At 62.9% G+C, this 11,133-nt stretch overlaps 2 protein-coding genes across 3 annotated transcripts in view; one reads left to right on the forward strand and one right to left on the reverse strand.

Annotated features, from left to right (window-relative positions):
- Positions 1 to 7,932, forward strand: part of AEBP1 (AE binding protein 1) — an 8,802-nt gene extending 870 nt beyond the window's left edge. The window contains exons 2-21 of one of the 2 annotated variants that reach the window (XM_021374932.1): positions 440 to 892; positions 993 to 1,064; positions 1,267 to 1,338; positions 1,420 to 1,509; positions 2,226 to 2,315; positions 2,409 to 2,498; positions 2,804 to 2,881; positions 2,947 to 3,021; positions 3,096 to 3,205; positions 3,527 to 3,666; positions 3,746 to 3,830; positions 3,906 to 4,050; positions 4,125 to 4,213; positions 4,299 to 4,422; positions 5,202 to 5,398; positions 6,035 to 6,214; positions 6,286 to 6,628; positions 6,772 to 6,911; positions 6,994 to 7,093; positions 7,176 to 7,932. In XM_021374932.1, the coding sequence (XP_021230607.1) occupies positions 440 to 892; positions 993 to 1,064; positions 1,267 to 1,338; positions 1,420 to 1,509; positions 2,226 to 2,315; positions 2,409 to 2,498; positions 2,804 to 2,881; positions 2,947 to 3,021; positions 3,096 to 3,205; positions 3,527 to 3,666; positions 3,746 to 3,830; positions 3,906 to 4,050; positions 4,125 to 4,213; positions 4,299 to 4,422; positions 5,202 to 5,398; positions 6,035 to 6,214; positions 6,286 to 6,628; positions 6,772 to 6,911; positions 6,994 to 7,093; positions 7,176 to 7,729 (3,227 nt within the window). In that variant the 3' untranslated portion in view covers positions 7,730 to 7,932. The remainder of the gene's footprint in view (positions 1 to 439; positions 893 to 992; positions 1,065 to 1,266; positions 1,339 to 1,419; positions 1,510 to 2,225; positions 2,316 to 2,408; positions 2,499 to 2,803; positions 2,882 to 2,946; positions 3,022 to 3,095; positions 3,206 to 3,526; positions 3,667 to 3,745; positions 3,831 to 3,905; positions 4,051 to 4,124; positions 4,214 to 4,298; positions 4,423 to 5,201; positions 5,399 to 6,034; positions 6,215 to 6,285; positions 6,629 to 6,771; positions 6,912 to 6,993; positions 7,094 to 7,175) is intronic. The other variant, XM_021374933.1, reaches the window with a different exon arrangement.
- Positions 7,896 to 11,133, reverse strand: part of POLD2 (DNA polymerase delta 2, accessory subunit) — a 3,880-nt gene continuing 642 nt past the window's right edge. Inside the window, exons 2-11 of the mRNA XM_021374941.1 lie at positions 10,489 to 10,715; positions 9,782 to 9,903; positions 9,491 to 9,614; positions 9,303 to 9,417; positions 8,992 to 9,190; positions 8,839 to 8,919; positions 8,611 to 8,768; positions 8,388 to 8,515; positions 8,210 to 8,311; positions 7,896 to 8,141 (exon numbers count right to left, since the gene is read on the reverse strand). Coding sequence (XP_021230616.1) covers positions 7,984 to 8,141; positions 8,210 to 8,311; positions 8,388 to 8,515; positions 8,611 to 8,768; positions 8,839 to 8,919; positions 8,992 to 9,190; positions 9,303 to 9,417; positions 9,491 to 9,614; positions 9,782 to 9,903; positions 10,489 to 10,705 — 1,404 coding nt within the window. The 5' untranslated portion in view covers positions 10,706 to 10,715 and the 3' untranslated portion in view covers positions 7,896 to 7,983. The remainder of the gene's footprint in view (positions 8,142 to 8,209; positions 8,312 to 8,387; positions 8,516 to 8,610; positions 8,769 to 8,838; positions 8,920 to 8,991; positions 9,191 to 9,302; positions 9,418 to 9,490; positions 9,615 to 9,781; positions 9,904 to 10,488; positions 10,716 to 11,133) is intronic.

Genomic DNA, 11,133 nt, shown 5'->3' on the forward strand with positions numbered 1-11,133 from the left:
AGATGGGGGATAATGAGGTGGGGGTGATGGGATGGGGCACTGGGATTGAGGGGAACTGAGGTGGGAGAACTGGGACGGGAGGAACTGGAATGAAGACACTGGGATGGGGGAGAATTGAGGTGGGGGCTCTGGGATGGGGGAAACTGGAGTAGGGGAACTGGGGGGCATTGAGGGAACTGGGATGGGAGAAACTGGGATGAGGACAATGAAATGGGGGCACTGGAATGGAGGGAACTGGGATAAGGGGACTTGGGATGAGAACAGTGGGATGGGAGGGCAGTGGCACAGGGGGAACTGGGATGGGGTGAAATGAGTTGGGGTGAACTGAGATGGACAGAACTGGGCGTACTGGGCAGGGCTGGGGACACTGAGTGGGGGCACAGAGATGGTTGGGGGCGCTCAGCAGGGGGCTGCCTCCATCCCGTCCTGCTCCCCCCAGACCCCCCAGAGCGGCTGACGGAGCCCAAGGAACCCAAGAAGCCCAAGAAGGACAAGGCACCCAAACCCACCAAGAAACCCAAGGAGAGAGCCCGGGGCTCCAAGAAGGACAGGGACAGGGACAGGGACAAGGTCAAGAACACCGACGGGGAGAAGCCCCCCAAGAAGCCCAAGGAGAAGCCCCCCAAAGGCTCTGAAAAGCCCCCCAAGGGCTCCAAAAAGCCCAAAGAGAAACCCCCCAAGGAGAAACCCCCAAAGGAGAAACTCAAGGAGAAGCCCCCGAAGGCCACCAAGAAGCCCCTGGACACGAGGCCACCACAGCCACCTGACACCCCCTGGGAGCCCCCCACAGCCCCGCAGCTCCCGCAGGGTGAGGACACACCGGGGACATCACTGTCCCTGGGGCAGCCATGGGTCCCCAAGGAGAAGGACGAGGGGGATGGCAGAGACCAAGGTGAGCGGAGGGGGCACTGAGCAGCCCTTCTGGGGCAAAGCACGGTGTCACCCGTGTCCCACCCTGACACATCATGGCCCCCACGTGTCCATGTCCCCAGAAGAGGTGGAGGAGCGGCCGACCCAGCGCTGGGAGTGGGGCCGGGAGGATCGGCGCCCTGAGCCTGAGGCAGGTGAGTGCCACCCCGTGTCCTGTGTCACCCCCTCCACGTCCCAGTGCCACTTCCCCTTGCCCTGGTGCCACGTTCCTCATCTCCAGGGCCACCTCCCTGCATCCTAATGGAACCCCCCTGAGCCTCAGGGCCACCTCCCCATGTCACCCCCTGCACCCCAGTGCCACCTCTCCATGTCCCACATCCCCATGTCACCCCGCAGAGGTTCCCGAGGAGCCAGAGCCGCCAACGCTGGACTACAACGAGCAGTTGGAGCGGGAGGACTACGAGGACTGTACGGTGCCGGGGCTCACGGCGGGGCTGTGGGATCCCATCCGCTCATGGCCCCGCAGTCATTGTTTCCCTCTGTCCCCAGTTGAGTACATCCGGCGACAGCAGAAACCCCGCAAACCCCCGAGCAGGAGGAAACCCGACCGGGTTTGGCCCCAACCGGAGACACCGCCGCGTCAGTGCAGGGACACGGGGACAGGGGTGACCCCAGCACTGGGAGTGGGGTTTGGGGTCACCAGGGATGGGGCGGACATGGGGACATCCCAGTGCACGGGGGTGCAGGGGGCCCCATGGGGGCATGGCGACCCTACAGGGGTCGTCGATGGGGACGTGGAGGTTCCATGAAGACGTAGGGGGTCCGTAAGGACATGGGGACCTCTAGAGGTATAGGGATGCCATGGGGACACAGGGGTTCCTACGTGGAAATGGGGACCCTACAGGAGCATGGGGATCCCATGGGACATCCAGATTCCTGCAGGGGCATGGAGACTCCATGGGGGTTACAGGGATCCCATGGGATATGAGCATCCCATGGGGACATATAGGTTCCTGCAGGGACATGGGGACCCCATAAGGGCATGTGAACTCAGTAGGGACATGAGAACCTCACGGGGGCTATAGGGATCCCATAGGAATATACAGATTTCTGCAGGGACATGGGTACCCCATAGAGGCTGTAGAGGATGAGGACATAGGGGATCCCTAAGGGACATGGAGGAGCCTGTGGGAGTGTGGGGATCTCATGGAGATAGATGAAACCCTTCAGGGACATGGGGACCCCATAGGCTAAGGGGGGACCTCACAGTGGCAAGAAGACCCCATAGGGACACAGTGACTCTGCAGAGGCATAGGGGACCCCATAGGCACCCCAAACCCTTTGGCCATCCCCAGCCACACCAGAGGAGCCCCCTGCACCGCTGCCTGGACCCGTGACTGAGCGTGACTATGAGGAGGGCTGGGAGCGACCTGACTACGATGACTGTGAGTGACCCCAGGACCCATCCCCTGCTCCCAGAGGGCTCTGTGGGGCCCCAGGGGGCATCCCAGCCTCTCACTCCTGTCCCTACCCCATAGTGGACTACGGGCTGCTCCCACCACCCAAGCCCAAGAAGCAGCCAGAGGAAGAGGAGGAGATGGAGACGGACGAGGAGAAGTTGAAGCCCTGTGAGAGGCTGTGGCACAGCCCTGTCCCCATCCCTGTCTGTCCCCAATCTGTTCCTGTCTCCTTCCCTGTCCCTGCCCCCATTCCATCCTGTCCCATCCTATCCCTGTCCCCATCCCCATCCTTGTCTGCCCGTATTCTGCCCCTGTCCCATCTCTGTCTCTGTCCTTATCCCTGTTCCCATCCCTGTCCCTGTCCCATCCCCATCCTTGTCCCTGTCCCTGTCCCTGTCTCTATCCCTCTCCCATTCCCATCTCTCTTCCATCGCCATCCCCATTCCTGTCCCTGATGACCGCTCTCCCACCAGGGAAGCCCGGGAAGGGCGGCAGCAGCAAGGAGGAGGAGGAGGAGCCGTGGGTGGAGGAGAAGGGCCGGGACAGCAAAGGTGGGTGCCCCCAGCCCCGTGCCCCTGTCCGGCCTGTGCCCCCCTCACTGTGCCCCTTTTTCCAGGAAAACCCAAAAAGCCGGGTGGGAAGAAGTGGGAGCCAGATGAGGATGAGTGGGCACCACCAGAGGAGAAGACAAGTGAGTGTTCCTGTCCTTGGGGACAGGGCCACTACGCTGCGGTGCCACGGCCTTCCCATCCCCTGTCCCCCCAGGATGCCCCCCCATCGGGATGGAGTCCCACCGTGTGGAGGATGACCAGATCCTGGCCTCCTCCATGCTGCGCCACGGGCTGGGTGCACAGCGCGGCCGCCTCAACATGCAGGTGGGCACCCGTCCTGTCCCTGCCCTGTATCTATCTCCACCCCCATCCCATCCTCATCCCTGTCCTGTCCCCATCCAATCCCCATCGCATCCCCATTCCCATCCCCATCCCCATCCCATCATCACCCTGTTGCTATCTCAATCCCTATCCCCATTTGTATTCCATCCCATTCCCATCCTATCATCATCCCATCGCTATCTCAATCCCCACCCCATCCCATCGCATCCCCAACCCCATCCCATCATCACTCCGTGGCCATCTCCATTCCCATCCCTGTCCCTGTCTCCACCCCACCCCACAGTGTCCCCTCTCTGTCCCCAGGCGGGTCCCAACGAGGATGATTTCTTTGATGGTGCGTGGTGCGCGGAGGACGACAGCCGTGCGCACTGGCTGGAGGTGGACACGCGCCGCACCACCAAGTTCACTGGCGTCATCACGCAGGGACGCGACTCCCAGATCCAGTACGGGGATGGTGGCGGGCGGGGAGCTGTGGGGTGACGCTGCGGGGTCCCCACATGGTTCCCTTCGTCCTTCCTGCAGTGAGGACTTCGTCACCAGCTTCTACGTGGGCTTCAGCAACGACAGCCAGAACTGGGTGATGTACACAAACGGCTACGAGGAGATGGTACGGGGCGGGGGGCACGAGGTGACATGGGGACGCAATGGGACACGGTGCCACCCCACTGCACCCCATCCCTAGAAGTTCTATGGCAACGTGGACAAGGACACGCCGGTGCTGACCGAGTTCCCGGAGCCCATGGTGGCTCGCTACATCCGCGTGTACCCGCAGACGTGGAACGGCAGCCTGTGCCTGCGGCTGGAGGTGCTGGGCTGTCCCCTCTCCTGTAAGTGGCACCGGGGAGGGGACACGGGGGTGGCAGTCATGGGGATGCCACGGCCACGTCGCTGTCCCCCGCAGCTGTCAGCAGTTACTATGCGCAGCAGAACGAGGTGACGTCGGCCGACAACCTGGACTTCCGCCACCACAGCTACAAGGACATGAGGCAGGTGGGTACGGTGGCACTGGGGCACCGTCCCCAGTGGTGTCCCCGTCCCCGCGCTGTCCCCCAGCGCCCATCCCCTTCCCCTGCAGCTGATGAAGGTGGTGAACGAGGAGTGCCCCACCATCACCCGCATCTACAACATCGGCAAGAGCTCGCGCGGGCTGAAGATCTACGCCATGGAGATCTCCGACAACCCAGGGGAGCACGAGACGGGTGAGAGGGGGACACTGCAGGTGGCCACGACCTGATCTGAGCTCCATCATTCCCCTATCCTTAACCGTATCCTTACAGGAACCCTAACACTAACCCTGTCCCAACCCCAGCAGTGGCCGAAGCCTTACTCGGATGTTAACCCTAATCCTAATCCTAATCCTAATCCTAATCCTAATCCTAATCGTAGTGCTAAACCTTACCCTAATCCTAACCTTACTCCTAAACCTTAACAAAACACCTCAATTCTAAATCTAATCCTAACCATAACCCTAAACCTAAATGTAACCCTAAGACCAACTCTAACTTTCACCCTAATGCCGAACTTTAACACCTAACCTTAACTGTGAGCCTAACCCTAACGTTGGCTTAATCCATAACTCAACATTAACCCTAACCCCAAACACTAACCCTAACCCTAACCCTTACCCCTGTGCTAATACCAAGCCTTTATCCCAATTGCAAACCTTAACCCTAAACATTATCCAAACTCTAACCCTAAAGCTAACCCTAACCCTGACCCTAATCCCAAACACTAACCCTAAACCTAAAGCTAACCCTGACCCCAACCCTAAAGCTAGCCCTAACCCTAATCCTGACCCTAAATCTACAGTTTACCATGACTCTAAATCTAAAGCTCACCCTAACCCTGACCCCAAAGCCAACCCTGGCCCTAATCCTACTGGTGGCTGTGCTGTCCCGTACGCAGTAGGGCTGGGTGACCTGACCCCAAACCCTACGCACCCCGTACCCCCGGCCCTACTCATGCGGTGTTCCTGCAGGAGAGCCCGAGTTCCGCTACACAGCGGGGCTGCACGGCAACGAGGCGCTGGGCCGCGAGCTGCTGCTGCTACTGATGCAGTTCCTGTGCAAGGAGTACCAGGATGGCAACCCCCGCGTGCGCAGCCTGGTCACCGAGACACGCATCCACCTCGTGCCCTCGCTCAACCCCGACGGCTACGAGCTGGCACGCGAGGCGGTGAGAGCGGGGCGCTGCAGGTGGTGGCACTGGGGTGGTGGCACTGGGATGGTGGCACTGGGTTGGTGACATTGGGTTGGTGGTATTGGAGTGGTGGAATTGGGATGGTAGTACTGGGATGGTGGCAGTGGGATGATGCTGGCACTGGGGTGGTGGCAATGGGATGGTGGTGGAACTGGACTGGTGGTGGCATTCAGATGGTAGCACTGGCATGGTGGCCATGGGGTGGTGGCACTGGGGTGGTTGTGACATTGGGGTGGTGGCACTGGACTGGTGGCCATGGGGTGGTGGTGGCACTGAGATGGTGGCATTGGGGTGGGAGTCGCATTGGGGCCACAGCACTAGGACAGCGGTGACACTGAGATGGCGGCACTAAGACAGTAGTGTCACATGTGTGGTGGTGGCACTGGGGATGTGGTGGATGTAGGGCAGTGGTGGCACCAGGATGGTGGTGGCACTGGAGTGGTGCTGGTGACACTCGGGTGACAGTGGCACTGGGATGGTGGTGGCAGCACCTGAGGCAGTGACGGCATCGGGGCAGATTCAGCAGCGAAACAGACGGCATCTGGGTGATGGTGGCACAGGGACAACGGTGGTGGCACTGGGAGCACCACGGGGCTGTCACTGCTCCATCAGGGCTCCGAGCTGGGGAACTGGGCGCTGGGCCACTGGACGGAGGAGGGCTTCGACCTCTTTGAGAACTTCCCTGACCTGACGTCACCGCTGTGGGCGGCCGAGGAGCGGCAGCTGGTGCCGCACCGCTTCCCCGGCCACCACATCCCCATCCCGGAGCACTACCTGCAGGAGGACGCCGCGGTGAGTGCACGCCCACCCTGTGAGCGCGGCGGTGGCGCGATGGGATGGGTGGCACAGCATCCCCTCTCCAGGTGGCCGTGGAGACGCGAGCCATCATGGCCTGGATGGAGAAGAACCCCTTCGTGCTGGGAGCCAACCTGCAGGGCGGGGAGAGACTGGTTTCCTTCCCCTTCGACGCGGCGCGGCCCCAGAGCGAGACCCCCGCCACCCCACACCTGCTGGATGAGGATGAGGACAGCGAGCGGCCTGAGGTGCATGAGACGCCCGACCACGCCGTGTTCCGCTGGCTGGCCATCTCCTACGCCTCGGCGCACCTCACCATGACCGAGACCTTCCGTGGGGGCTGCCACACGCAGGACGTCACCGACGCCATGGGCATCGTGCAGGGGGCCAAGTGGCGGCCCCGCGCCGGCAGTAAGTGCGGCATCGAGGCGGCACGCCTTGGACTCGATGATCTTAGGGACATTCCAACCTAAGGGATTCCACTGCAGCAGCGAGCTGGTGGGTGGGGGGAAGGCGACCCTGCAAACACTCATCCCCTGCTGGCATTTTGGCAGGCATGAATGACTTCAGCTACCTGCACACCAACTGCCTGGAGCTCTCCATCTACCTGGGCTGCGACAAGTTCCCCCATGAGAGCGAGCTGCAGCAGGAGTGGGAGAACAACAAGGAGTCGCTGCTCACTTTCATGGAGCAGGTAGGCACGGGGAACTGGAGCTGGCAGCTGGCGGCCGTCCCCTTGTCCCCATGCGCTGCCCTTGTCCCCATGTTTTGTGCAGACCCACCGGGGGATCAAGGGCTTGGTGACGGACCAGCAGGGAGAGCCCATCGCCAACGCCACCATCGTGGTGGGCGGCATCAAGCACAGCGTCAGGACAGGTAGGACGTGGGGTGGGATGTCACAGAAGCACGATGGCACGGTGATGGCCCCGCAGCCCCGTCACCCCCTCGCCACCCACAGCCAGCGGCGGGGACTACTGGCGCATCCTGAACCCGGGCGAGTACCGCGTGTCGGCGCGGGCCGAGGGCTACAACCCCAGCACCAAGACCTGCAGCGTCTTCTACGACATCGGGGCCACCCAGTGCAACTTCGTGCTGGCACGCTCCAACTGGAAGCGCATCCGCGAGATCATGGCCATGAATGGGAACCGGCCCATCCGCCGCGTGGTGCCCGGCCGCCCCATGACGCTCCGCGAGCGCCTGCGGCTGCGCCAGCGCCTGCGGCTCCGGCAGCGGCTCCGCGAGCGGATGAGGCTGCGGCGACTGAATGCCACCGCCAGCACCACCGGCGTCCCCACGGCCCCACCGCCCAGCACGGAGCTGCCTGTCCCGTTCAGCAGCACCACGTATGCGCCGTGGAGCCAGGAGCCGCCCACAGCGGGCACCTGGGAGATGGAGACCGAAACGGAGGTGGTGACCGAGCTGGTGACGGTGACGGAGACGTGGGATGCGGGGACAGGGACGGCGCAGCCCTTCACCACCGCAGAGACCTACACCGTGAACTTTGGCGATTAGGGGATGCCCGTCCCCTCGCTCCTGCCTCTGGGCGCTCCATGTGGGCATCATCCCGTGCTCCTGGAGCCCCCGGGCTGGGCACACACAGAGACACACGTCCCTGTGCCTGGGCAGCTGGCGAGGGCACTGCGACTGGGCATGGAGGACACAGGGCAGGGCCCTGGCGTGGTTTTGTTACACAAATAAACAAAGCTGTATTGGTAGCAGCACTGCATCACTTCTCCCACCGTACTGCACCGACCCATGCTGTGCTGTCACTGCCCCACCTCCATGTCACCATCGTCGTCCTCGGCGCCGAAGCCGGAGAAGCTGATGGGCTGGCAGCTGAGGTCACGCAGGTTGACAAGGCAGGCGGTCTGTGTGGCACTGAAGGCCGGCACTGCCACCAGCAGCACCCGCTGCCCGTCCTCCCCTGCAGGACAGGCGGGCGTCAAGAACGGACGGGGACGGGGATGGGGATGGGCAGCAGCAGGGACTCACCCGTCAGCAGCTTGGACTGGAACTTGGGTGCGTTGCCGCAGAAGTAGACGTGCGGGCAGTCGGTGAGGATGAAGGGGTCTGAGTTGTAGAAGGGGTAGCAGCCTGGGGGAGCAGAGTGAGCTAGAGGAACCCGACCCTGCGTCCCACTGCATGGCACCGGGACCCTGCAGCCCCTTACCCAGCGTGTCGGGGGCCGTGGGGCTGATGTGTCCTGCCAGCAGCGTCCACTCCAGGATCTCCAGGTAATCATCCATGCTGCTGTACTTGAAGATATCACTGATGTTTTGCCCCGACGTCCCCAAAAACCTGTATTTTGAGGGCAGATCTGTACTCAGTGCAACCTACAGCAGGACCCCATGCCACCAGCCGCGTCCCAGCCCTGGTGACACTCCGTGCCTCACCGGACACCATCCACGTCAGCCTGGTAGGGATTGGTGACAAGCTGCAGCGTGGGGTAGGCGCTGGAGAGGGGCAGCATGCAGCGGTGTAGCGGCTGCTGCGGCAGCGTGTAGTTGGTGGGGTCAAACTCCCCAGGCATCACGTCTACAGGCACAGAGCTCTGTGGGCAGAGTGGGGCTGTTGGGGGCCTGAGGGGCTGCAGGAGCCGCTCTGCCACCCCAGACACTCACACAGAGCTGCAGCAGGATCTCATCCAGCATCTTCACCGCCTCCACGCTGGCAGCTTGCGTTTTCTTGGTCAAGTACTTGGCCTGCAGCAGTGAGGATGCGGTGAGGAGTGTGCTCCCTCTCCCTCCCTGCCGGGCCCCCCACTCATGCCGTACCTTGTGCAGGCTATCGCGGCTCTGCGTGCTCTGGCTCAGCAGGTTCCCCGCCAGCAGGACGCGGGAGATGAGTGCAGCGCAGCTCTGCTGGCCCTCGGCGCCCAGCTGCCCCGTCACCGCATCCACCAGCAGCTGCGTGCCCAGCAGGGACTCGCCACTGCCGCTGCCCAGCCCCAGCCCCGAGGCCAGCAGCACGAACCTGGGTGGGGAGCGGGCAGAGGACTGCAGCTCCATTGTGTCCCTCGAGACAGATGGGACAAACGGTCCCCAGGGTTGTACGGAGACACAGCGGGGACAGAATGGGGACTCACCTGTCGGTGCTGGGTCCCCGCCATGGCAGAGATGGGGGCAGGTGGGCGAAGCAGTGCTCCTCCACCAGAAACTTGCCGTCCTCCTGCTCGTGGCCATACACAGCGAGCACAGTGCCTGCGGCGAGTGCGGGAGCACTCAGCCTCACTGTCACCCTCTGGGCCCCCACCGCCCCGCTGCCATCCCCTACCTGTCACCAGCCTCGATGCCTCGATGGTCCCCGTCAGCTTGATGCGCTGCAGCTCATCCTCCAGCACCAGCTCGTCTGACGGATCTATGTACTTGGCCACGGGGGGCTGTGGCACCAGGTTGTGCTGGGGGGGAGGACAAGAGCAAGACCCCCAGGTTCGTGGGGTGCCGTGGCCTCTACTGGGGCTGCTCTCCAGCCGCGTGCCGGCGCCAGGCTGCTTTCACTTAGCACGCCGCCAGCACGGCGGCCAAGCAGGAAGTGGCGGGGGGGGGGGGGGGGGGGCACCGCTACCTCCTCGCTGATCTCCTGCAGGATGGAGGGCTGCAGCCGCATGGCCTTGAAGAGCGTCCCCACCACGCAGCACCGCTCGCCCGCCTGCAGCTGGCACAGCTTTCGCAGCAGCACGCCGTCACCTGCAGGGCCGCATGGTTCAGCCCGTACCCCCTGCTTCCTCCCGTCACCGTGCTGCAACCGCTCCCCAAAACCTCCCCCTGGAGGTCCGAGGCCTCTGGAGCAAACCCCTCATCCTGCTTCAGTGGTGGGAAAGGAGCCAGTGAAGAATGTCTCCCTGTCTGGGGCCTCCCCACCAAGCTTTGTCACCCCAGTGGGTTTTGGGGTGGGAAACACGAGGACTGGCAATGCCCCGGTCCCACAGAACAGGGTGAGGGTTTGGCACTGGGATGGGATGAGAAGGGGAAGGTGGGGGCTGGGAACAGCACCAGCAACGCCAGGAATGCAAGCGCCTGGAGGCAGGAAGCAGCCTGCTGAGCTGAGTGCTCCGTCCCAGCTCCAACCCCCCTCCCTCTGTGTGCCTGGGGGGCGGAGGGGTGGCTCAGCGTTCCAAAAAGAAAAACAGATCCCAGAAACGCACTGTGCACCACGGGACGGGGCAGTGGGACAGCACGTGGGGGGGGTTCCCTCAGAGAGAAAGGAAAAGCGGGGAGCAGCAAGGGGCTGAGAGGAGATGATGAGGGTGAGGGGCACCGGGGGGGGCTCACCCCATCGAAGCCGTGCCTGCTGCTCCAGGCGGGGCCGCATGCACAGCAGCCGCGTGGCATAGAGGTGCGCGTACTGGCGGCCGAAGCTGCGCTCCCCCAGGCGGAAGGGCTGAGAGTGGTCGGCAAAGTCGCTACCGGCGCGGGCAAAGGTAGGGGGCTCGGCCGAGGGGGGGGCCAGCAGGGTGTGCCCCAGAGGGGGGGTGACTGCTGAGAACATGGCTGCAGGGCTGCAAGGTGAAGGGGAGAGTGAGGAACCCCAATATGTGCCCCAAATGCACACAAAGTCCCCCAAACACTGCCTTCCATTGCCCTGTGGTACCTTAAGGTCCACACATGACCCCGACCGCCCCCCCCCCCCCCCAGTAACTCCTGAATGCCCCCCAAGGACTCTCTGGCACCTGAACCCTGCCAGGGATGCTCCCACAGATCAATCCCTGGCACCTAAAGCTCCCAGAGATGTTCCTAAAATTACTCCCTGGCACCTGAAACCCCCAAATTGCCCCTCCAGTCAATCCCTGGCACCTGACCCCCCCCCACCCCGTATATCACTCCCTGGTACATGAAGCACCTCAAAAGGCCTCTAAAGCTCAGTGTTAGCTGAAATCCCCCCAAAGTGCCCCAAGAACCACTCCACTCCCTGGCACC

This window comes from Numida meleagris, chromosome 21 (genome assembly GCF_002078875.1).
Source record: "Numida meleagris isolate 19003 breed g44 Domestic line chromosome 21, NumMel1.0, whole genome shotgun sequence".
Taxonomy (NCBI): Eukaryota; Metazoa; Chordata; class Aves; order Galliformes; family Numididae; genus Numida; species Numida meleagris.